This window comes from Equus przewalskii, chromosome 2 (genome assembly GCF_037783145.1).
Source record: "Equus przewalskii isolate Varuska chromosome 2, EquPr2, whole genome shotgun sequence".
Classification (NCBI taxonomy): domain Eukaryota; kingdom Metazoa; phylum Chordata; class Mammalia; order Perissodactyla; family Equidae; genus Equus; species Equus przewalskii.
Genome location: NC_091832.1, coordinates 57339667 through 57366282, shown reverse-complemented (window position 1 = coordinate 57366282; position 26616 = coordinate 57339667). Strand labels below are relative to the sequence as shown.

Sequence of the window (26616 nt, the reverse complement as noted above, 5' to 3'; positions counted from 1 at the left end):
TCTTCATTTCCAATATTTCTGTTTGGTTCTTCTTTATCGTATCAAACTCTTTTGTGACATAGCTCCTGAACTCGTTGAGTTGTCGGTCAGAATTCTCTCTTAACTCATTGAGAATTTTAATGATGGCTGTTTTGAAGTCATCATCATTTAGGTTATATATCTCATTTTCTTTGGGATTGTTTTCTGTGTATTTGTTACTTTCTTTCTGTTCTGGAGATTTAATGTATTTTTTCATATTGCTTGATGTTGTTGATTTGTGCCTCCTCATGGAGATAGAGTTTAGTTGCTCCTTTCACTTGTTTCAGCTGCTGCGGTGGGGGAGCAGCTGTTTATACTGCACCAACCAGGAACCCTGTCCACAGTTGCTAACTGGGCCTGGGCCCCTCCTCGTAGCCACAGTGGCCCTTTGGATTCCCTCCTCTGCCGTGGGGGCCATCACAGGGGGGCTTCAGGCTGCTGGTGCCTACTGTTGCAGCCCACCTAGATGTGCTCTCTCCTTGGGGTCTGAAACGGTGTTATGGGCTTTTCCAGCGGCCAGGGGTGGGATCACTTATATTGTCGCTCCGTTGCTGTCGGCACCCACAAAATCTCACTTGTCCTCTATGGGTCGCAGGAGAGCTATTGGCATCTTCTACAGTCTGTGGTTAGTTCACCTAGCTATGCTGCTTTTGCCCTGGGGTCTTCCAGCCTTGTGGCTGGCGGCTGGGTGCCTTCTACTGGTGCTGTGCAGAGGCTTTCCCTAAGGCTGCTGTGAGCCTGTAGGGTTTCCCCCTAGGCTACGAAGCTGGGTCTCTGGAACTCTCCCCAGCCCCAGTCCTCTCCGAGATCTCTGGCTATCCCTAGTCCCACGGGGCGGGCAATGGCAGCTGGGGGTCGCCCCGCCCTCTGGGATTCTCTCCGGGCCTCTCCCGGAGCCCTGAATGCTGGGCGTGGCCCCTCTGCTAATGGCAGACAGAGAGTTTTGCCTGCTGCCCGGGTGGAACTCCGGCGCTTCCCCTCCGGGTCGCAGAGCCGGCCTTTGAAAGTTCCCCCAGCCCCGGTCCTCTCCGAGATCTCCAGCAATCCCTAGTCCCACGGGGCGGGCAACGGCAGCTGGGGGTTGCCCCGCTCTCTGGGATTCTCTCCGGGCCTCTCCCGGAGCCCTGAATGCTGGGTGTGGCCCCTCTGCTAATGGCAGACAGAGAGTTTTGCCTGCTGCCCGGGTGGAACTCCGGCACTTCCCCTCCGGGTCGCAGAGCCGGCCTTTGAAAGTTCCCCCAGCCCCGGTCTTCTCCGAGATCTCCAGCAATCCCTAGTCCCACGGGGCGGGCAACGGCAGCTGGGGGTCGCCCCGCCCTCTGGGATTCTCTCCGGGCCTCTCCCGGAGCCCTGAATGCTGGGCGTGGCCCCTCTGCTAATGGCAGACAGAGAGTTTTGCCTGCTGCCCGGGCGGAACTCCAGCGCTTCCCCTCCGGGTCGCAGAGCCGGCCTTTGAAAGTTCCCCCAGCCCCAGTCCTCTCCGAGATCTCCAGCAATCCCTAATCCCACAGGGCGGGCAACGGCAGCTGGGAGACCTCCGTACCCTCAGCGACTCTCTCTGGGACCCTCCGGGCGCCGCGAACACCAGGCGGGGTCTCCCCGCCAATGGCGGGGAGAGACTCTCCCCGTGGGCTCAGGTGTGCAACTCCAAAGTTTCCCTCTGTGTTTAGGAGTAATTGTGGAGGGTTTAGGTAGGGTTCTGGTCACCTGTTTCCACCGTCGCTCCTCTGTTGTGTGCTCGCTCCTGCCCTAGATGTGTGTAGATCCTCTGGGGGCGTCCGTTGGAAGAAAGCTGCTTGCGGGTACTAGGCTGCTCGTCGGGGTCGGAGAGTTTTCACCTATTTCCACATCCTCCCGGAGGAAAGTCCATCCGCCTTCCGATGTATAGTCGCGTGGGTGTCTCAGACGTCCTGAGATGCTGTCTGGATATCCTTTGTCAAGCGATAAGTGTCCAAATAATTGTAGACTCGAAGGGGGAGAGACAAAGAGGACTACTCACGGTGCCATCTTGGATCTTCTCTGACTGTTTATTCTTTTCTTTTACCATAACTAATAGAACCATGTATTTGCAAAGATCGCTGATTATCTTCTCTGAGAGACTAATTTATGAGGGCAGATATGGTTCTATTGTGATCTTTGGTGTACCTTCCTTGATACTACCAGCATGTAATAAATATTTTCTAAATGAATAAATGATACTCACTGGTTTTTCTCTTTTGCCCAACAAAAAACGTATTCGTTAAATTCACTAGACCATGTAGTAGTCTATATACCTCCATGAAAGCTCCATGAATTAAGTTTGAGGAGGATATTTCCAATTCACCCTTATTTGATTTTCTCTCTCCTTTTTGGTTTTTAGATTTTTTCGTGTTTTGTGTTTCATGAGCACCATAAGAGATTGATAACATAAGAAATGCATTTTCATAAAAAGGAAAGAGAAATAAGGATACCAGTTCTTTACTTAGCATTACTTGGGAGTTTCATTGTAGGGATCAAGTATTAGTTTTAAAGCTCAATCCAGTATTAGAAGTAACGTCATTGTTTAAAACAATCTGGACATTGTAAGGTAAGATGTAATATGAAACCTATTCTATGATAACCAATCTGAAAGTATTTTATATTTGGCCATAGAATGTCACTTTTCTTCATACATTTGCACATGTTCCTGTCTGATCTTCTGTACAGTAACAACAAAATAATTGAGAAACTGAAAAGCTCTTCTACTTTGCTATTGCATGCCACTTAAGCCTTTGTCTCTCGAATCTTCTCTGCCCTTCAGTTCCTGTTAGAAAAGGCAACTGCCTCCCGTTAGACAGAAAACAACAGCAGAAGTATTTTAGTTGAAAATAAAGCATCTCAAACTTTTTCTCAGCATCTTTGTTGTGAACAGAAACAATAGTAATGTTATAAAGAATTTGAAAAAGACTAGATGGCATTACTTTTAACCTGCTGGAAACAACCATACTCAGAGTAAAAACTCAAAAGAGAAACGGGGGAAAATATTTTGTAAATTGCATGATAGATAAAGATTAATATCTGGGATATAGAAAGAGTTGCTACTAATCAACAAGATAAATACAAATACCTCTATAGAATAATGGGCTAATAGAAGAATGTGAAATATACAAAAATATATAAATGGCCAATAAACATGTAAAATATGCTTATTTTTACTAAAATTAGAGAAATGCAAATTCAAACAATGAGATTCCGGGGCCAGCCCTGTGGCTGAGTGGTTAAGTTTGCGCGGTCTACCACGGCAGCCCAGGGTTTGGATCCTGGGCGGGGACATGGCACCGCTCATCAGGCCACATTGAGGCGGCGTCCCCTATGCCACAACCAGAAGGACCTGCAACTAAGATATACAACTATGTACCAGGGGGGATTTGGGGAGATAAAGCAGAAAAAAAAAAAAAAAAAGATTGGCCACAGTTGTTAGCTCAGGTGCCAATCTTTAAGAAAAAAAAAAAAAGATTGGCCACAGTTGTTAGCTCAGGTACCAATCTTAAAAAAAAAAAAAAAAAAGATGAGATTCCTGCACGAGCCCCCTTTGTCTCTGAGGCAAAAACTGAAACAATAGATAATATCTAATGTAAGTAAGGATTCATTGGGGAGTAGGAGAATATCCTAAAACACAATTGGAGGGAATGTAAAATGGTACAGACTTTTAAAAGATGATTTGACAGTATCTATTAAATTTTTAAATGCAATATCCTTTATGCTTGTAATTCCACTTCTATTTATCTGTACTAGAGAAATACTCACTTGGGACATGAAAAGGCAGATCTCAGGATATTGCAGGGTTTTTGGGGTGTGTATTGGAAACAACCTAAATGGTATCAATAGTAAATTGAGTAGATAAATCATGGCATATCCATCCTACCGTGAATGAATGTGAAAACAATATGCTCTGGTTTTATGGCTATATTTTGTTTGTTTTTTAAACTGATGTGTAGTATTCCACAGGATGGGTAAACTCTAATTTGCTGAACTGCTTCTCTATTGATGGATGTATGTGTAAGTAAATGCATACTTGTACAAATCACAAACATCAAACTGCATACGAGCAGTCGTCATTTCCGGGGACTTCAGTAAGATTGATGGGGAGGAGTGGTTAAGGAGGATTTTCATGGTTAATTCTGTATGTACCTATTTGAAACTTTTAAAACAACAATGTATTCATACTTTAATTGTGAAGTTAACTTCTTGATAATAGGACTCAGAAACTCAACCAGATTAATGTAACCACTAAGCAAAAAGGAACAAGCCTCCCCCTTCATCTTATCCACCACACCCTGAGAACTTTTCCTTGCCGTCCAGTATGAGATGAGTGGAACCCCGTGGCTCTAGCAACTGTCCTCACTTCCTCAAACTGCAGCAAGAATCCTTGCAACAACTACTCCAAACATAGGATTTTCACAATTCTGTTGAGTTAGGAAAGCCCTATAAAAAGGCATTAAAAATAATTATAAAATATAATTATAGTCTAATTATGACTATCATGTAATGTAATGTAATATAATATAATGTAATGTGGAAAAGGAACTAACTGTGATGTGAGATACCATACAAGATACCAGAATAGGAGAATGATCCTAGCTGCTCCCCAATCTCACACATTGGATCCCTGGCTACTATGCTCTGGGTATTTTTACTTGCGAGGTGATGCAAGAAATGTGGGAGATTATCGAATTCCAGTGGGGTTAACTCTTCAGGGGTTATTTACTTTTTGAATTGTTCCTAGCACCTTTTAAATTCCAAAGGGATTTTCCCCAACATTAAGCATTCTTCTGAGTCAACCTGGCTGCCTTCAATGGCTAGGAGTTCAAGGAATGCAAATTCATTTTCTATTAACCTAAACAAGCACAATTAGAAAGGAAAATCCCTACAGGCAAAGAATACCTATCAAAGCCAAATTTAAATTACCTTTGACCACTGTAATCAGGGAAATAAATGAGGAACCAATGTAATTATCTTTTTAATCTCTAGAGGAAAATGTTTTAATATTTCCTTTTATCGATTTCTTCAGCATTTTATGATACTAATTTTTTTATATTCATCTTCAGTCGCTATTCTTCAATCTGAGCCCATTCTCTTCTTGTGAACATCGGTGAAGGGAGATGAGCTAACCTCAGTCATTCTAAATGTACTTCCCCTCTTTGCCAATGCACAAACGTGGTAATTTTATGCTTTTTAATTTAGTTATTTGCATATACATTCTTTTTACATTGATTTAACCTCCATATTTATTATTTTTTTAACATAACTTTGATATTTTATAACAATAGCTGCCATATCTACAATGAGTCATGCACTCTAGTAGGAATTTCATACGTATATTATTTTATTCAATCCTCACAACAATCCTACAATTTAGATATAATTATACTTAGTGTATAAATGAGGAAATTGAGAGGTTGCTAGTGGTGGAGCTGGAATTAGTGACTTATTTCTAAAGAGTATTAGAAATAATAGAATATTGGAAGTGAGACTCCTGATGGCCTTATTCCCAAACCCACCATTAATCTGTAATGCCATATTTCCTCTTATCATGTTGATGTTTTACAGTTTGCTTAGCTGATCCCCTATTGTTAGGCATTTTGGATTTTCTCTGATTTCTTGCAGTGATAATAAGATTTCATGAAAATTTTTTTGTAACCATAATTGTCCTGGGTCCCTTCAAAGCTCAGTTTCTACAGAACTGTGTAGCACTGCCTAAAAGTAATTTAAAAAATTAATTCCCATTTTCATTTTGTCTCTCAAAGAAAAATCACAGGGGATTCAGTTTAAAACTCATAACAGGGGTAGGCTCAGAGGCAGTGGTTAAGTTTGCGCACTCTGCTTCTGCAGCCTGGGGTTTGCAGGTTTGGATCCCTGGCGCGGACCTACACACCCCGCATCAAGCCATGCTGTGGCAGCATCCCACATGCAAAATAGAGGAAGATGGGCACAGATGTTAGCTCAGGGCCAATCTTCCTCACCAAAAACAACAAACAAACAAAAAACCTCCTAACAATACTTCTAAGATCTCCTTCCTTCACTCCTCAGTTCTCTCACATGCTGTAACTGCTGTTGAGGCGATTACAGTCTGAACCCACAAGCTCCCAATAAGTCAAAGCACCACAGCTCTTGTGTCACCTCATACCTCCTCCTTAGCTCCTTATTTTACAGATCAATGCAGCTTCTTGGGCCTGGTCCTTCCCATGCCCCTAGCCGTTCCAGTTTGTCTTATCTTTATTCATTCTCATAATCCATCCCCAAAGGAAAGAAGTTTGTTTTTGTGGGAGTTGGAGATGTGGATTGTATAGAGAAAAAGGAGGAATCAGAGAACACTTACACATGAATAAATTTTAGTCATTTATTTGAAAGTTAAGGTTTAGGGTTTTTTTTTTTTTTCTCATTTTGGGTTTTTTTCCCGCCTTTGAATTATGGTCTCCAAAGTGAGATTCATGGGTCATTGAATAATATAATATAATATATAATAGTGAATAATTTTTTGTTGTTTTTGAGTTCAGAATACTCATTATCTTTTTAAAAAATATCTTATTGAGGTCATATTGGTTTATAACATTGTGTAATTTCAGGTGTACATTGTTATATACCAGTTTCTGTATAGACTGCATCATGCTCACCACCAATAGTCTGGTGTTTATCCATCACCATACACATGTGCCCCTTTACCCATTTCCCCTCCCCCACCATCTTCCTCTCTGGTACCCACTCGTCTGTTCTCCGTATCCCTGTGTCTGTTTATCTTCCACGTATGAGTGAGATCACATGGTGTTCATCTTTCTCTTCGATTAACACAATACCCTCAAGGTCCATCCCTATTGTTGCAAATGGGTCGATTTTGTCTTTTGTATGGCTGAGTAGTATTCCACTGTGTATGTATACCACTTCTTCTTTATCCATTTATCAACTGATGGGCACTTGGGTTGCTTGCACATCTTGGCTCTTGTGAATAATGCTGCAGTGAACACAGGGGTGCATAAATCTCTTTGTATTGTTGATTTCATGTTCTCTGGACAAACACCCAGTAGTGGGATAGCTGGATCATGTGGTATTTCTATTTTTAATTTTTTTGAGAAATTTCCATACTGTTTACCATAGTGGCTGCTGCCCCAGTTTGCATTTCTATCAGCAGTGTATGAGGGTTCCCTTTTCTCCGCATCCTCTCTAACATCTGTTATTTTTTGTCTTCTTACGTATAGCCATTCTGATGAGTGTAAGGTGATGTCTCTTTGTAGTTTTGATTTGTATTTCCCTAATAATTAGTGACATTGAACATCTTTTTCATGTGCCTGCTGGCCATCTATCTATTTTCTTTGGAAAAATATCTGTCATATCTTCTGCCCATTTTTTGATCAGGTTGTTTGCTTTTTTGTTGTTGAGTTGTGTAAGTTCTTTATATATTTTGGAAATTAACCTCTTATTGGATATATGATTTGCAAATATTTTCTCCCAGTTGGTGGGCTGTCTTTTCATTTTGTCCATGGTTTTCTTTGCCTTACAGAAGCTTTTTCATCTGATGTAGTCCCATTTGTTTATTTTTTCTTTTGTTTCTCTTGCCTGAGTAGACATGGTATTTGAAAAGATGCTATTAAGACTGATGTGGTAGAGTGTACTGCCTATATTTTCTTCTAGAAGTTTTATGGTTTCAGGTCTTATTCAAGTCTTTTATATATTTTGAGTTAATTTTTGTATATCGTGTAAGATAATGGTCTACTTTCATTCCTTTGCATGTGGCTGTCCAGTTTTCACAACACCATTTATTGAAGAGACTTTCCTTTCTCCATTGTATGTTCTTGGCTCCTTTGTCAAAGATTAGCTGTCCATAGATGTGTGATTTTATTTCTGGGTTTTCAGTTCTATTCCATTGATATGTGGGTCTGATTTTCTGCCAGTACCATGTTGTTTTGATTACTGTAGCTTTGTAGCATATTTTGAAGTCAGGGATTCTGGTGCCTCTAGCTTTGTCCTTTTTTCTCAGGATTGCTTTGGCTATTCAGGGTCTTTTGTTGTTACATATACATTTTAGGATTCTTTGTTCTATCTCCATGAAGAATGTCATTGGAATTCTGATTGGGATTGCGTTGAATCTGTAGATTGCTTTAGGTAGTATGGCCATTTTAACTATGTTTATTCTTCCAATCCATGGGCATGGAGTAGCTTTCCATTTCTTTATGTCTTCTTCATTTGCTTTCAATAATATCTTCTAGTTTTCAGTATATAGGCCTTTTACCTCCTTGCTTAAATTTATTCCTAGACATTTTATTCTTTTCCTTGTGATTGTAAATGGGATTCTATTCTTGAGTAATCTTTCCATTAGTTCGTTATTAGAGTACAGAAATGCAACTTATTTTTGTAAGTTGATTTTGTACCCTGCAATTTTGCTGTAGTTGTTGCTTATTTCTAATAGTTTTCTGGTGGATTATTTAGGGTTTCCTATATATAGAATCATGTCATCTGCAAACAAGGAGAATTTTACTTCTTCCTTTCCAATTTGGATCCCTTTTATTTCTTTTTCTTGCCTAATTGCTCTGGCCAAAACCTTCAGTACTATATTAAATAAGAGTGGTGAGAGTTGGCACCCTTGTATTATTCCTATTCTCACAGAGATGACTTTCAGATTTTCACCATTAAGTATGATGTTAGCTGTGGGTATGTTATATATGGCCTTTACAATGTTGAGGTACTTTCCTTATATACCCCTTTTATTGAGAGTTTTTATCGTAAATGGATGTTGGAACTTGTCAAATGCTTTCTCTGCATCTATTGAAACAATCGTGATTTTTTCTTTCATTCTTTCTTTTTTTTTTTGTTAGGAAAATTGACTCTGAGATAGCATCTGTTGCCAATCTTCCTCTTTTTGCTTGAGGAAGATTGTCCCTGAGCTAACATCTGTGCCAGTATTCCTCAGTTTTGTATGTGGGACGCCACCACAGTATGGCTTGATGAGTGGTATGTAGGTCCATACCCGTGATCTGAACCCGCAAACCTCAGGCTGCCAAATTGGAGTACACGAACTTAATGACCATGCCACTGGGCCAGCCCAAATCATGTGATTTTTATTCTTCATTTTGTTAATGTGGTGTATCACATTGATTGATTTGCAGATGTTGAACAATCCCTGCATCCCTGATATAAATCCTACTTGATCATGGTGTATAATCTTTTTAATATATTGCTGTATTCAATTTTCTAATATTTTGTTGAGGATTTTTGCATCTATGTTCATCAGCTATATTGGCCTGTAATTTTCTTTGTTTGTCTTGTCCTTGTCTGGTTTTGTTATCAGGGTGATGTTGGCCTCATAGAATGAATTAGGAAGTGTCCCAACTTCTTCAATTTTTTGGAATAGGTTGAGAAGGGTAAGTATTAAATATTCTTGGTATTTTTGATAGAATTCTCCAGAGAAGCCATCTGGTCCTGGACTTTTGTTTTGGGGGGAAGTTTTTGATTACTATTTCAATCTCTTTACTTGTGATTGGTCTATTCAGATTCTCTATTTCGTCTTGATTCAGTTTTGGGAGGTTATAGGAGTCTAAGAATTTATCCATTTCTTCTAGGTTATCCAATTTGTTAGCATATAGTTTTTCATAGTATTCTCTTATAATCCTTTATATTTCTGCAGTATCTGTTGTAATTTCTCCTCTTTCATTTCTAATTTTATTTGAGCTGTCTCTCTTTTATTCTTAGTGAGTCAAGCTAAGTGTTTGTCAGTTTTGTTTATCTTCTCAAAGAACCAGCTCTTAGTTTCATTGATCCTTTCTGTTGTTTTTTTATTCTCTATTTCATTTATTTCTGATCTAATTTTTATTATTTCCCTCCTGCTGACTTTGGGCTTAGTTTGTTCTTCTTTTTATAGTTCTGATAGGTCTAGTTTAAGATTACTTGTTTGAGATTATCTTGTTTGTTGAGGTGGGCCTGTATTGCTATAAATTTCCCTCTTAGAACTGCTTTTGCTGCATCCCAGAAGAGTTGGTATGTTGTGTGTTCATTTTCATTTGTCCCTAGGTATTTTTTAATTTCTCCTTTGATTTCTTCATTGATCCAATGGTTGTTCAGTAGCATGTTGCTCAGTCTTCATGTATTTGTGACTTTCCCAGCTTTTTTCTTGTAGTTGATTTCTAGTTTCATAGCATTGTGGTTGGAAAAGATGCTTGATATGATTTCAGTCTTCTTAAATGTATTGAGGCTTGCCTTGTTTGCCAACATATGGTCTATCTTTAAGAATGTTTAATGTGCACTTGAAAAGGATGTGTAATTCTGCTATTTGGGGATAGAATGTTCTATATATATATCTATTAAGTCCATCTGGCCTATTGTTTCATTTAAGGCCACTTTTTCCTTGTTGACTTTGTGTCTGGATGATCTATCCATTGATGTAAGCGGAGTGTTGAGGTCCCCGGCTATTATTGTGTTGCTGTCAATTTCTCTGTTCAGTTCTGTTAATAGTTGCTTTATATACTTTGGTGCTTCTGTATTAGGTGCATATATATTCATAAGTGTTATGTGCTCTTTGTAAAATGTCCCTTTTATCATTATATACTGCCCTTCTTTGTCTTTCATTATCTTTTTTTATCTTGAAGCCTGCTTTGTCTGATATAAGTATGGTAACACCTGCTTTCTTTTGCTTTCCATTTGCTTGGAGTATCACCTTCCATCCCTTCAGTCTGAGCCTATTTGTCCTTAGAGCTGAGATGTGTTTCCTGGAGATAGCATATTGTTGGGTCTTGTTTTTTAATCCATCCAGTCTCTCTGTGTCTTTTAATTGTAGAATTCAGTCCATTTATGTTTAGAGTGATTATTGATACATGAGGGCCTAATATTACCATTTTATCTCTTCTTTTCCAATTGATCTATATTTATATTGTTTTGTTTCCCTTGTCTTTCTGGCTGCCATTTCAGCTTGGTGGTTTTCTGTGATGGTTTTCTCTTTATTTATGATTCGTGACTCTGCTCTTATTTTTTGTTTAGTGGTTACCATGAGGTTTGTATAAAAAGATCTTGTAGATGAGATAGTCCATTTTCTGTAGCCTCTTATATTCATGGGCCTAAGCAGGTTCCATCCCTTTCTTTTTCCCATTCTGAGTTTTTTTTGGTCACAAATTATTTTTTTTGTGTGTTGTGAGTATGTGACTAAATTGAAGTGTTTATAGTTATTTTTGATGCTTTCCTTCCCTTGATCTTTTATGTTATAATTAAGTATTTGTTAACCTATTCTTATAGAGAGCTGCAGTTTTCTCATTTTGTCTGTCTATTTATCACCTTGCTCAAAGGTTTGTGGACCTTTGCCTTTTTGTTTCAGGTAGGAGGGCTCCTTTCGTCATTTCTTGTAAGGTAGGTCTTGTGGTGATGAACTCCCTCAGTTTTTGTTTATCTGGGAAAGCTTTTATTTCTCTGTCAAATCTGAAGGATAATTTCACTGGATAGGATATTCTTGACTGAAAGTTTTTGTCTTTCAGTATTTTGAATATATCATTCCACCCTCTCCTAGGCTGTAAAGTTTCTGCTGAGAGATCTGCTGAAAGCCTGATAGGGGTTCCTTTGTAGGTTATTTTCTTCTGCCTTGCTGCCCTTAATATTTTTTCTTTGTCATTGACTTTTGTCAGTTTTAATATTATTTGCTTTGTAGAAGGTCTTTTTGCATTGATGTAATTAGGAGTTCTATTGGCTTCCTGTACTTATAAGTCCAGTTCTTTCCCCAAGTTTGGGAAGTTCTCAGCTATTATTTCTTTGGACAAGCTCTGTGTTCCTTTCTCCCTAACTTCACCCTCTGGAATACCAATAATCCTTATGTTACTTTTCCTAATTGAGTCAGATATTTCTCAAAGAATTTCTTCATTTTTAAAAAGTCTTAGTTCTCTCTCTTCCTCCACCTGAAGCATTTCCTTATTTCTGTCTTCTAATTCCCTAATTCTGTCCTCCATGAGATCTGCTCTATTTTTATGCTTTATACATTATTTTTTATCTTCATGTCCAGAATTTCTGTATAGGTTTTTTTTTTTTTTTCCTTAGGAAGATTAGCCCTGAGCTAACATCTGTTGCCAATATTCCTCTTTTTTTGCTTGGGGAAGATTTGCCCTGAGCTAACGTCTGTTCCAGTCTACTCTACTTTATATGTGGGATGCTGCACAGCATGGCTGACAAGTGGTGTACGTCCACACCCGGGATCTGAATCCATGAACCCAGGCCACTGAATGGAATGTGCTGAACTTAACCACTAGGCCATGAAGCTGACCCCTTTACAGTTTTTCTTTAAGGGCTTCCATCTCTTTGGTGAAGTATTCCTTCTGTTCATTAATTTTATTCCTGAGCTCGTTGAACTGTCTTTCTGTGTTTTCTTGCAACTTGTTGAGTTTCTTTATGGCAGCTATTTTGAATTCTCTGTCATTTAGATTGTAATCTTCTGTGACTTCAAGTTTGTTTTCTGGAGACTCATCATTTTTCATTCTGCTCTGCAGTGTTACTGTAGTTCTTCCTGGTGTTTGATGAATTGATCCTCTGCCAGTGGACTTGTGGTAGTATCAGGTTTCAGATTCTACCTGCCACCACTGGGGGCAAGCAGGAGCTGTGTTTTCTGACCTGCCCCATCTGCTGGTGGTTGTACCTGTCAAGCTGCTCTGTGTTTGCCGAGGCCTGGTCACAGCCATGCAGCAGGTCTTGCTTGTGCAGGTGGAGCCACTGCACTTGGCATGCATGTCAGGCTAAGCTGCTGCACTTGGCAAGAGGGGTGCTTTCATGGGGGCTGGTGCTGTACACCACAGACTGGTCCTGTAGGCTACTGCACTTAGCAGGCAGGGCACTTTCACATGGGCTCAGCCACTGCCACTCGACAGGTCACACTTGTGCAGGCAGGGTGTCTTACTGCAGGCTGGGTCATGTGCTCACTATGAGGGTCCTGTGGGCTTCTGTGCTTGGTTGGCAGGCTGCCACCAGGGAGGGGGAGGGGGACTGCTTCCCTAGTTCCACTGCTTCCTGGCAATCCAGTCCACCCACCTTCAGATGTATAGCTGCATGGGGCTCTCAGGCATCCTCTTGTGTTGTATAGGGAGTCTTCTGCTGGTTAATGAATGTCCATTTAGTTGTAATTTAGAGGGGGGAGACAAAGGGAATAACTCACTCCACCATGATGCTGACGTCACCTCCCAATAATGAACGGTTTTAATCAAGAAGTATTCCTACTGTTAAAAAGGGGACAACAGCCCCAAAATGGAGCCGGTTTGCTAAGGTCCACCAAAACTTAATACCTAAAGTCATTGCAGTTTCAACCTTCCCAGGAATGTGATCTTTAAGCAACCAACCTGGAATTTCCTGGATAGCACTAAGAGGTGATCCACTGATAGACCCCTCTGTTCCCCTTAGGAGGGCAAACTTGCCTAGAACAATGCATTCTTTGCAAATAATTTCCTTTCTTCTACACTCTCTCTACCTTTAAAAATCTTTCCTAATTACCTCAATGCAAAAACCTTTCCTTTCTGCAGCTCAATGGAGCTCCTTTCTATTTGCTAGATAGGATGCCGCCCAATTCATGAATGGTTCAATAAAGCCAATTTTATCTTTTAAATTTACTCAGTTGAATTTTTTGTTGTTTAACACTACTAATTAAAAAAATCCATCATATGACTATAATAAAGTTGACTTGTCACAATGCTTGTAAAAAATACATTTTTGCTTTATATGCCTTTTTAGATAGTCAATGTGTTTTATGAGTACAACTAAAGTTCATTATAAAATTCTGATTACTTTATAATAACTGTAATAAATATCTATATGTGAAATGCAACAGTATACAAAATACAAGTAGCCCAAGACTTCGCTATTTTCTCTTCTCTAATGGGCTAAGGAAGAAAAGAGAGATTTAGCTTCTGGTAGAGTGGCTTATTCAGCTGGTAGGTGTTCCCATAAGAGCCTTTCTTTTGGTTTTGGCCAGTCCTGAAATTCTTATCTTTGATCAGTCACTTGGTCAGTCTCCAACCAGTTATTGGGACTGGTTTAGGGTTATCTCTTGGGAAAATTGTGAAGTAACCAAAGCTTTTGTTTGGCCCCCTCAGATTACTCTGGCATCTATTTCCTGTCTCTGGCACTCTTTTTTTCCAGGTCCACCTGTTGACATTTCCTCTCCAATCATATCAATCATTTACACATTAGTGGGACTTTAACCCAATAGATTCCCCTTCTCAGGGGTATTTGCATGTTATACCTTATCTCCTGCAAGGGTTTGTTTCTGGTCTTCAAGCTTTAAGCACTGATAAGCTAATATAGAAACTCTTTGGAAGGATGGGGCCCCAAATGCCTTCTCTTGAAATTGTATTTTGTAAGTATATATTTTCTTAGTTTATGAATATGGTCAGCTCCCAACTTATTATTCTTATATAACTGCAAATTCTGAGGCCAATTTCCCTTCTGTATACACACTCAGGCCTTGCGCATGCTCACACATAAATGTCAGAAAGGACATAGGTGGCAAAACGTGGAATTTACTAATTAGGGAAAGAAATACATTCTATTCATTAGGAATAAATTACTAAACTCACTTTCTATGCCATTCTTATCTCTTCCTTATAATAAACGTCTAATATTAGACTGAACCTGGAGCTTTTTTTTTTTCTTTTTCTTTTTTTTTTTCCAGTTTGACAAATGGACAGACTCTCAAAGGAGAAAAATCCTGACAGGCCTATTAGAACGCTGCTCTCTGTCACAGCAGAAGTTCTGCTGTCGAAAGCTTCAGGAAAAAATTCCAGCAGAAGCTCTGGATTTTACTACCAAGCTTCCAAGGGTGTTGTCTTTATATATCTTTTCTTTCCTGGACCCCCGAAGCCTTTGTCGTTGTGCACAGGTAAAGCCAAAGAAGGGGTGTACAGCATTTTGTAAGGAAGGCCTGGAAAACTCTGGAACTTGGATAACTTAAGGGGGAAAGAGCACATACACAAAACCAAGAAATAGATGAGATGGTCAGTGTGTTTAATCTCTATAGTTTCGATGAACATCCATCTCCTTTGTGTCTAACTCTGTATTTAGTGCTAACAAGGGGGGGCAAAGTATAAGTCACCATTAATGTCCACAAAAAAGTGTTAGCTTGTTGGGGAGGCAAATACTCATAGAAGAAATGGTTCGTCAGCAGGATAGTCTTATAGTGCATAGCATACAAATACAATAAAATGTTAAATTGTATAGTGCAGGCCATTCATAAATAGAAAACCTCAGAGTAAGGTGCTAATGAGATATGTGCAAAGAAGTGTGAGTCTAAAAGAGTTCTGAGTGGGCAGGTATGCTCACAGAGGCCTTGGAAAAGGAGCTGACCATTATTTTTTAAGAAGTAATTCCATTGTATGTTAAAGTGTAGTTAACTTATTTAAGGTATAAAACTGGTAGTCGTTTTGTTGAGTCTTTTCATAGAGTCCAATAAGTAGTAAGAAAGATGAATTATTCAGTAATTATGTTGGGACAATTGAGCAGCTATCCGAAAAAAATTCTAGTTAAATAAAAGATTGATATGAAACCAAAGGAAACCACCAAAATATTCAAAGAAAACATAGGGAAGGAGGACTTTGTGAGTATTCTGTAATACCCAGAAGCCTTAAGAGAAAATACACAATTTAAAATTTTGCTTTATTCATTGTATATATATTTTATATTTATGACGTATATATTTTATAAGCAAGAATGAAGAAAGCAAGATTTTAAGTTGTGACTGTAAAAATTAAAATTTTCTCCATGGAAAAGAATGCCATAAATAAATCCAAACAGCAAACAAGGAAAAAACATTGCCAATGAAGGGCTGATTTCCTTATTTTTCAAAGAACATCCATAAACTTATATTTTTAAAAAAAACAACCAACAACTCAGCAGAAAAATGAGCAAAGAAAATGAACGAGTCGTTCACAGAAAGAAATGCAGATGTTTCTAAAATATATAAGATGCTTAGCCTCATTATGCCGACCATCTTTCATGACTCAGAATGACAGAGGTGTTTTTTTAATCTAATATTCTATTCTGGTAAGGATGTGGAGAAACAGGAACTTGCACATATTGATGGTAGATACATTGGTGCCACTGCCGTGGAGAACAGTTTGGTAATATTAAATTTTTAAATAAAGATTCCCTTTGACCCAGCAGTTCTACTTCTTGGAATTTGTCTGATGGGTATACTCAACATGTTCAAAAATTATGTCTAGGTAAGAATATTGCAGCATTATTTGTAATAGAAAAATTTGGAAACAATGGAAGCATCCGCCATTAGGAGACTGTTTAAATCAACTGCAACAATCCCCAAGATATATCATGAGTAAAAAACCGCAAAAGTGCAGAACTGTCCTACCATTTTGGAAAGGAAAAAGAATATGGACGTATTTGTTAAAACAGGCCTAGAATATTTCTGGATATACCCCAGAAGCTGGGAACAGTGGTTATGTCCAGGGTAGGAGATGAGTGACTAGAGGACAGGGAGAGACTTCCCTTTTACTGTGTCTCCCTTTGTGTCTTTGAATTTAGTGTTAATGTCCACATATTACCTATTCCAAAATTGAAATAATTTTTTAAAAGAGCATAGTATTCTAAAAGTCCAATAACAGGAGAGTATCATACAGCCATACCATGAATTATTATGCAGCCATTAGAAAACTTTAAAACGTTCTTCAAAATGTTTTTGAAGAACAGAGATGCTTATGATATGTAAAAGGAAGAAAGAACGATTTTAAACTGTATATATAGAGTTTCCAATTTTGTTTCATACATGCCTAGAAAAAAGATGGAAAGGAAGAGAACTCTATCAGGTTGTTAACGCTCATCTCTGATTGATGAGATTATGGGCATTGTTTTTCTTTAAACTTCTCAGAATTTTCCAAGTTTTCCACAATGGGAATTTATCATTCAAGGGAAATGTTATTTGAAATTGCTAATCCTGTCGTCTACGTGCACCGTATATCAATCCCACAAGATTTGAGCATTGTATTTTATTCCCAGGACTGACTGTGAGTAGGATGCAGGCAGTTGTTCTTCAGCTAGATTTAAAGTAAACAATAAAGTCATTACACTAAAGTGAGCGTTGAGCTGTTTAGAAAGATGGGGGGTGGGAGTCTTATAGTTTTGAAAGCTCCTACCTGCCCCTCAATTCTCCTCATCCCTGTCTACCTTAAAAAAACAAACAAAAAACACCAAAAAGCAAAACAAACAAAAACTTTATCTACCCTGGGGGGAAAAAACCCAAGGTCTGAACAAGATCTATGGAAAAGGGGGAAAGAAGTGAGAATTGAGTAACTTTTCTTCCCATCCCCTCCCTCCGAAACCTCACCTCTCCATTGAATTCTGAGCTAATTAACCATCTGGGGATCAAGGGTGTTGTTTCATTTCTGGGTTGAGCAAAGTAGATGTAATTTCCGTTCCTGCGGGGCTCTATCAGATCCTCTAATCTTTTTCCTCCTTGCAGCTCCCAAACCTGCTTTTTCTTCTAATTGTCTCCTCTTCTCTCCTGCATGTCTCCTCCTCAGCACATAAAACCCTGCTAAACCTAGTAGGAACTCAATACATGATGGTGGAAGGAGGGAGAAAAGAGGGATAGAAAAATGGATGTGTGAATAACAAGGCCCATTATAGAGCATTGTACTTATTTTTTGGAACTCAAAAAATTACTAGTTATTTTTTTAACTTGTTAGTTATAGTTAGTTTAACTTAGTTACTAGTTATAACTTATAACTATAAGTTATTAGTTACTTATAGTTACTTATTAGTAACTTATTAGTTATAGTTATTAATTAATCTTGAAAAAGATGCCAGTTTTCCAAGGATGAAATTTGAGTTTGAAAGTTACATGTCACCTTTGCAACTCTTATGGATAACAGACAAAATGACAAGTCTCAACTTTATTTATGAACATGATCCTAGTTTCCATCAAGTCTTATTCAAAATCTGGAGTAAATTATTGTAAATACTGCTACACGTAGTAGGGTAACCTCCACCGTTTGCTAGATGTGTGGCACCGACCATAATTTTGTGGAAATGGAATGTATAGAACAAATACTTTGTGCTCTATGGAATCTTAAAGGATATATTGGACACACCATATAGTATCAGTAATTGTGTTCCCTTTGTAAAATTTATATTTAGTTAAATCATAATGCAGGGAAAATGGAAGCATACTAATGAAAAGAATAAACAACATACAGACCTGATTTTCTATAATCTTCAGGTAACTCTCATATGACCTTCAGGAACCTTTAGAAAGTTCCAAACCTATCTAAGCCTCAGTTTCCTTATTTGCAACATGAGACTAATAATTATACTTACCTCCTTAGGTTGCTATGAGGATGGTTAGTGGATGCTCAATAAATATTAGTTGGCTCTGATTCTAAGTTTGAATTAACACTTAGAGAAAATCCTTCTGCCTGGATAGGAAGCACTTCAGGTAAAAGGTAACTGTTTAAGCTGTGATTTGGAAGAAAAGGACAAAAAAGTTATCTCAGGTGCAGGGTGACAGCTCAAAACCTAGAGAAAGTGGGCATGTAAACTGAGCAGGTGTTTTTCAGCTGTCCTTGTTTTCCCAGGTGAGCTGGCATTGGAAGAACTTAACTGAGCTGGATCAGCTCTGGATGCTCAAATGTTTGCGGTTTAACTGGTACATCAATTTCTCTCCAACTCCCTTTGAGCAGGGTGTATGGAAGAAGCACTATATTCAAATGGTGAAAGAACTTCATGTTACCAAGCCTAAGGTAAATTGGGGGCAAAAACAACAAACTTACAAACATCAGCTATTTAGGAATTCTAGAGCTAAGACTGAATGATCAAAGTGGGGGAAGGGAGGTCGTTCAAATGAAATATACCATGACTTCAAAATTCTCCTTTTTGGGGCTGCCTGGTGGCGCAGCGATTAAGTGCGCACGTTCGCTTCGGTGGCCCCAGGTTCGCTGGTTTGGATCCTGGGTGCGGACATGGCACCGCTTGTCAAGCCATGCTGTGGCAGGCGTCCCACATATAAAGTAGAGGAAGATGGGCACGGATGTGAGCTCAGGGCCAGTCTTCCTCAGCAAAAAGAGGAGGATTGGAGGCAGATGTTAGCTCAGAGCTACTCTTCTTCAAAAAAAAATTCTCCTTTTTGGAGAATTTGACAGTCCTTTTCGAGATGTGCATGTCAGTTGAGAGCCCTCATCTGACACTCCCAAACCACAGTTCCACCCAGAAGGTTGGGGCTGTGGAGCTCCCCACTGTGTCCAGGGCCAGGATTTCTGTATCTCTGACTCAGAGCCCAGACAGTTCTGACACTGGGACTCGGTGGGTAACATACAGCGTTTGTTATCTACGGCTCATCAAATTTTGCTCACTAATTCAAATTTGCTACGATTCTACCAGGTGAGCTGAAGTTTATTTTTGTTTCATTAATTAAGGAAAGTTTTCCAATAAATCAGTAATTAGACAGAGGCATAATGGGCATATTAAAGTTCTTTTTAAGCTAGAAACCGGTAATGTAAAGCATTTACATATAATCATAAAAAGTAAATATGCAAGAATAGTTTTTTTCTGGTGGTTTTCTATGCATTATAACCAATGTTTATGTTCATTCTTGTAGTCACAGTTAATTAGATAACTTGTGGGAGATTTTTATGAGCCTTTTCTTCATGGTGTGATCTATACACACGCAGAGTTGTACATCATTTCATACAATAGATGAGTCCCTGAAAATTACATGTAAATTAAATTTTTTAACGATTTTTAAAACCACGGGAGTATCATATTCCATGAAAAAGCTGCAGTGAATCCTTTTAAAATTGAAGAACCCTTTTGAAATATGAATACTCAACTCCTAACTTGCTCGTTTAGGTTTAGTTTTATTGTGTTTTCTCAAAGTAGAATCCATCTATATTTAATATAATAATAAACTATGCATAATTAATATTGTTACAATTGCAGTGATAAAACTAGTTTTCCTCATTTCAGTAATTGGTGTGCTACATAAGGATTTCTTTTTAAAAAAAAATTTAAACTGCAGTCATGGAAAAAGTTATTTTAAAAATTACAATAGCTGTGACTCCTTTTCACACAAGGGTTCTCGTCTCTCTCATTGGCAGTTGGGGGCATAGAATGGCATTTAATAACTAAAGCTTGGGCCTTTCTGGGGCAGAGGAGAGAAAAGTGATGAGCCAACTTGTAGAATGAAAAGAGGTTTTGAATATTGTATATAAAATTGACTTTAGCACAACCAGAAGGACCTACAACTAGAATATACAACTACATACTTGAGGAGCTTTGGGGAGAAGAAGAAGGAAAAAAAAAAAAGAAGAGCAAGAAGAAGATTAGCAACAGATGTTAGCTCAGGTGTCAATCTTTAAAGAAAAAACTGACTATAATGCTTTGTCTTCAGCAATATCTCTTTTCCACACAGTATTTATGCATAACTATATATAAAAATAATGAGTAGTTCTGGGGCTGGCCCCATGGCTGAGTGGTTAAGTTTGCGCGGTCCGCTGCAGGCGGCCCGGTGTTTCGTTAGTTCGAATCCTGGGCGCGGACATGGCGCTGCTCATCAGACCACGCTGAGGCAGCGTCCCACATGCCACAGCTGGAGGAACCCACAACGAAGAATACACAACTATGTACCAGGGGGCTTTGGGGAGAAAAAGGAAAAAATAAAAAAAATCTTAAAAAAAAAAAAAATAATAATGAGTAGTTCTGATGCAAGAAAATTGCCACCTCTTTGCTCAGCATTAAATTTCTGGAGTACTTTTTATATTAAACTTTAGTTTTTCTGTTAAACAAATAGACCTAAATCAGAAAGACAAAGGTTAATAAAATCAACTAATAAATTTATTGGTTAAAGAAATAGATCTAAGTCAGAAAGACTAAGGTTAATAAAGCCTGTTGACTAAGGTTAATAAAGTCATCTACTAAGGTTAATCAAGTCAACTGTCAGCACTATACATACTAGAATAATTTGTATAATTCCCTGTGTGGTGGCTCCAACGATGGTGAACACAGACAGCCACTAGAGTAGAGCATAATTTAGCTCTCCTCAAGCAACCACACCATCTCCCTTCCCCTCAATACCCTTGTACGTGGCATGTGCTCCAGCAGAGCTTTAGAAATCATTTTATGAACAGATGGTAGTGGTTAATACTAGTTTCCTCAACCTTAAAATGAGAGGACTGGACTAGAATGAGCTTTGTAACTGTCTGTAAGGCTAAATTATCTACTCCAAAAAACGTAATTTCAAAAAGACTTCATCTAATAAAAGAAGAGTAAGTTAAACCCAAAATAGATAGTAGGGAGAAATAACAAAGAGCTGAAATCAATGAAATTGAAAACAGAGAAACAATAGAGAAAACCCATAAAACCAAAACTGCTGCTTTGAAAACATAAATAAAATTGATAAGTTTCTAGCTAGACTGATCAAGGAAATGAAATAGAGAAAACATAAATTGCTAGTAACAGGAATGAAGGAGGGGGCATCACTACAGATCCTGTAGACATTAGAAGGATAATGAGAGAATATTAGGATAATGAGGGAATTAGAGAACACCCCATGTCGCTAAGTTCGACAACCTAGATGAAATGCACAATCCTTGAAAAACACAAGTTACCAAAACAGTCTCAATAAGGAATAGAAAATATGAATAATTCTTTATCAATTTAAAAATTGAATTTATAATTTTAAAACTTTCCACGAAACTCCAGACCCAGATAGCTTTACCGGTGAGTTCTGTCACACATTTAAGAAGAAATACCAATTCTACATAAATTCTTTCAGAAAATAGAGGAAAAGGGAATGCTTCCCAACTCATTACCTTTATACCAAAACCAGATAAAGAATTTATAAGAAAAAACAAAACCACAGACCAATATCTCTCATGAACACAGACATAAAAATCCTTTAAAAATATTAGCAAATTAAATCTAGTAATATGTAAAAAAAGGAGACTACATGATGACTGCGTAGGATGTATCCAAGGACGGTAAGGTTGACATAACATTCAAAAATCAACTGATGTAATTTACAGAATAAAAAAGAGAAGATGTGTGGTCATTTTGGTATATGCAAACAAAAGCATTTAACAAAAAATTCAACATCCCTTCCTGATTTTAAAAATTCTCTAAAAAGACTTTAGGTGAAATGAAGAAAAATTTTGTTTTCTTAATACAGACAGGTCATCACAGTTTTCGTTATTATCTATTTTGTTAAAGTATCAAGCATTTTGTACTTTTCAGAATTAATGATGTTTATTTATATATAATTGCAAGCATTTATGCCTGAATTTTTCCCCCTGAAATTGTTTTTATCATGTATTATTTATTCCCAGTAGTTTTCAACTAGACCTGCTCCAGAAAAACAGATTTCATTCAATATAAGCTCAGAGAAATGAAGTGAATGTCCATTCTAAATGAGACCTGCACAAAGTATTAAACACGAAACCAATCATGCGCTATTGATTATATAAGTATAAAATGTCTTCTTAATCTACTAGACTACAGTCATTCATTAAATGAGTAAATATTTATTAAATACTGTGGTGTGCTACATGCTAAGAGTACGATGATCCTATCCCTGCTCTCCGGGAGGCTGGTCTAGCGGCCCAGGACGCAGACAAGTAAATAATACAACACTGAGTACCGAGTGCCAGCCTATAATGGAAATATATACAACGAGCAGTTGGAGCAAGGATAAGAAACTAACTGATTCTGCTTGGAGGGACTGGGGAATTTCTTAATTTTCACAAGCAATTCAAGCAAACCCATTTACCAAGCAAAGCTTCCCTAATCTCTTAAAGAACAAAAATTAAGTCTTTAATGGCTTCTCAACATACCAATACCACTTCCCTGAGGCTACAACCGCATAAAAACCTTATGAATTTCACGCACAAAAAATAGACTTTCAGTTTGGGAAATTAAAGCGAGAGTATTCTTTGGAAACGGCTGAGGTTTAGATAATTGATGAAATCTATAGTCTACCCTTACATAACTGGAAATTGTCTCTTTGTGTTATAGGTAATAAGGGCTGGAGTACTGTTTTGGGGAGGAATGTGTACATTTTTATGAACAAATTAACTGCACTTGTGGGAAAACTACACAATGATGAGGTAGAAGGCATGGCCGAACAGGACAGAGAGGTTCAGTGTGGGACTGGAAGCAGAACAGTCCTGGATTCAAATGCTGACACTGTGTCTCAACTATGCATGCGAATTAATTGGTTTATCCTAGCTTCAGTTTCTCTTTCTGTAAAATGGGAGTAGTAACAATTACCTTTTAGGGGCTGGCCCCGTGGCCGAGTGGTTAAGTTCGCGCGCTCCGCTGCAGGCGGCCCAGTGTTTCGTTGGTTCGAATCCTGGGCGCGGACATGGCACTGCTCATCAAACCACGCTGAGGCAGCGTCCCACATGCCACAACTGGAAGGACCCACAACGAAGAATACACAACTATGTACCGGAGGGCTTTGGAGAGAAAAAAGGAAAAAATAAAAAAAATAAAAAAAAAACAATTACCTTTTAGAGTTATTGCGAAGGTTGAATAAAATAACGCATGAAAACTTCCTGAGACAGTGCCTGGCACATAGCAAGTACTCCTGGGTTGGTGGCTGCTGTAATCCTTGTCACCATTATCACTGCCATCATGATGATAATGGTAATGATGACGATATTCTTTATTTTATTGTCATTATTGTTGCAGTGTTTTAAGAACAGAAATAATTAATTTTCTTCTCCTAGACACCTCCAAAAGACGGATTTGTGATTGCTGATGTTCAACCAATTACAAGCAGTTCTCCAGAGGAAAAGCCATCTCCTTCATCAGCTTTCCGGTCGTCTTCCTCTTTAAGAAAAAAGCATCACCTGGGGGAGAAAGAACTCCCACCCTGGCGGTCCTCCGACAAGCATCCGACTGACATCATTCGCTTCAATTACCTGGACAACTGTGTTCCCATGGAGCAGCTCTGGCAGGGGTGAGAGGCTCTCTGCCCTTCTCCATTCTTTGCTTTTAGAAACAACTTACTGGCGCTTCAATATATGAAAAGATGAAAATAGAACTTACTGTGAAATACAAATGCTCTTCAATACATAGAAGCAAAAAGTAATTGAGAAATTACAAGAACCGTTATTGGGAAATGAGCTCTGTTCGTTAGGGTTTGTTTGCATTTTGTAGCTGTAATGATTTAACATTACAGCTTCTTTTAGTATTTTAGTACCTCAAATTCCAGTCCAGCACCATAGGGTTCATTCTAGTCTTTTCCTTTTCCATATTTGCACCTCCCTTCTCTGACAGAGAGAAACCTGACTCTCATATTTATTTACTGTATAACGTATGTAGAGTATATATCATATATATGATATATACATATATATGTGTATTTTGATTATATACTATATGTGCATGTAATGTTTTGTACAAAAATTGTATTATAGGGCCAGCCCCGGTGGCCTAGTGATTAAGTTCAGCGTGCTCTGCTTCAGTGACTTGGGTTCAGTTCCCCAGCCCAAATCAACACCACTTGTCCGATGCTGTGGCAGAGGTGCACGTACAAAAAGAGGAAGATTGACAACAAATGTTACCTCAGGGCAAATCTTCCTGAGGGGAAAAAAAGTTATATTATATATTATATATGTATATATATTATATATGGTATGTGTATACACACACACACAGAGTACGTACGTACTTACAGATTCTGAAAGATTCTGTCATCTTTTCTACCCCATTCCCCATAACAAATCTAATTAGTTTCTGGTTTATCCTTCCAGGGTTGCTTTTTGCACAGAGTTACAAGAGATACCATTTTTTCGACTATATGATTGGCAAAAACTTTAAAGTTTGATAACATATTCTGTTGGTGAGGCTGTGGGCAAACAGGCATCCTCATACATTGCTGGTGGGCGTATAAATTGGCACAAACCCTATGGAGGGACATTTGATGATGCCTAGCAAAAATATATATGAATTTATATTTTTCTTCTCATAATTCTATTTTTTTTATTAAGATTATGGTAGTTTACAACCTTGTGAAATTTCAGTTGTTCATTATTGTTAGTCATGTTGTGGGTACACCACTTCACCCTTAGTGCCCTCCCCCCACACCCCCCTTTCCCCTGGTAACTACCGATCAGTTCTCCTTGTCTATATGTTAACTTCCACTTATGAGTGGAGTCATACAGAGTTCGTCTTTCTCTGTCTGGCTTATTTCTCTTAACATAATACCCTCAAGGTCCACCCATGTTGTTGTGAATGGGACAATTTTGTCCTTTTTTATGGCTGAGTAGTATTCCATTGTGTATATATACCATATCTTCTTTATCCAATCGTCAGTTGCTAGGCACTTAGGTTGGTTCCACGTCTTGGCTATTGTAAATAATGCTGCGATGAACATAGGGGTGCATGGGACTCTTGGAATTGCTGATTTCAGGTTCTTAGGATAGATGCCCAGTAGTGGGATGGCTGGGTCATAAGGTATTTCTATTTTTAACTTTTTGAGAAATCTCCATACTGTTTTCCATAGTGGCTGCACCAGTTTGCATTCCCACCAACAGTGTATGAGGGTTCCTTTTTCTCCACAACCTCTCCAACATTTGTCACTCTTGGTTTGGGATATTTTTGCCAATCTAACGGGTGTAAGGTGATATCTTAGGGTAGTTTTGATTTGCATTTCCCTGATGATTAGTGATGATGAGCATCTTTTCATGTGTCTATTGGCCATCCTTATATCTTCTTTGGAGAAATGTCTGTTCATGTCCCCTGCCCATTTTTTGATCGGGTTGTTTGATTTTTTGTTGTTGAGCTGTGTGAGTTCTTTATATATTATGGAGGTTAACCCTTTGTCGGATAAGTAACTTGCAAATATTTTTTCCCAATTAGTGGGCTGTTTTTTTGTTTCAATCCCGTTTTCCCTTGCCTTGAAGAAGCTCTTTAGTCTGATGAAGTCCCATTTGTTTATTCTTTCTATTGTTTCCCTCATCTGAGAAGTTATGGTGTCCGAAAAGATTCTTTTGAAACTGATGTCAAAGAGTGTACTGCCCATATTCTCTTCTAGAAGACTTATTGTTTCAGGCCTAATCTTTAGGTTTTTGATCCATTTTGAGTTTATTTTTGTGAATGGTGAAAAAGAATGGTCAATTTTCATTCTTTTACATGTGGCTGTTCAGTTTTCCCAGCACCGTTTGTTAAAGAGACTTTCTTTTCTCCATTGTAGGCCCTCAGCTCCTTTGTCATGTATTTATATTTTGACCCAGCGATTCCACTTCTAGGAATCAACCTTGAAAATATCACAATTACATCTGCACAGGGATATTTATTGCAGCATTGTTTATGATTTTAAAATATTGGAAATAAATTCTCGTACATAGGAGAATGTCTGTTGAGTGAACTAGGTATGGTCCATTCACACAATGGAGTACTAGGCAACTGTAAAAATGAATGAGGAAGATCTCTATGAACTGATAAGGAGTGATTTCCAGGGTACATTGTTAAGTGAGAAAAGCAAATTGCAAAAGAGTATCTATAGTGTGCCACCATAGTATAGAAAGAAGAGAGAGCAAGAAAATATACATCTGTATCTGTATATACATATGTAACTTGTTAGCACACACACAAGACAAAAAAGAAATTAAGGAAACAAATTTTTAAATA

The 26616-nt window shown here is 38.4% G+C and overlaps 1 protein-coding gene across 5 annotated transcripts in view; it reads left to right on the top strand.

The window, feature by feature from the left end:
• Positions 1 to 26616, top strand: part of FBXO16 (F-box protein 16) — a 67336-nt gene that overhangs the window by 23115 nt on the left and 17605 nt on the right. For 4 of the 5 annotated variants that reach the window (XR_011537699.1, XM_070611367.1, XM_070611368.1 and 1 more), the window contains exons 5-7: positions 14654 to 14860; positions 18564 to 18728; positions 23709 to 23941. Coding sequence is in view for 4 of the 5 variants with exons in the window: in XM_070611367.1 (XP_070467468.1) it covers positions 14654 to 14860; positions 18564 to 18728; positions 23709 to 23941 (605 nt within the window). In the remaining variant the exon portion in view is untranslated. The remainder of the gene's footprint in view (positions 1 to 14653; positions 14861 to 18563; positions 18729 to 23708; positions 23942 to 26616) is intronic. The other variant, XM_070611370.1, reaches the window with a different exon arrangement.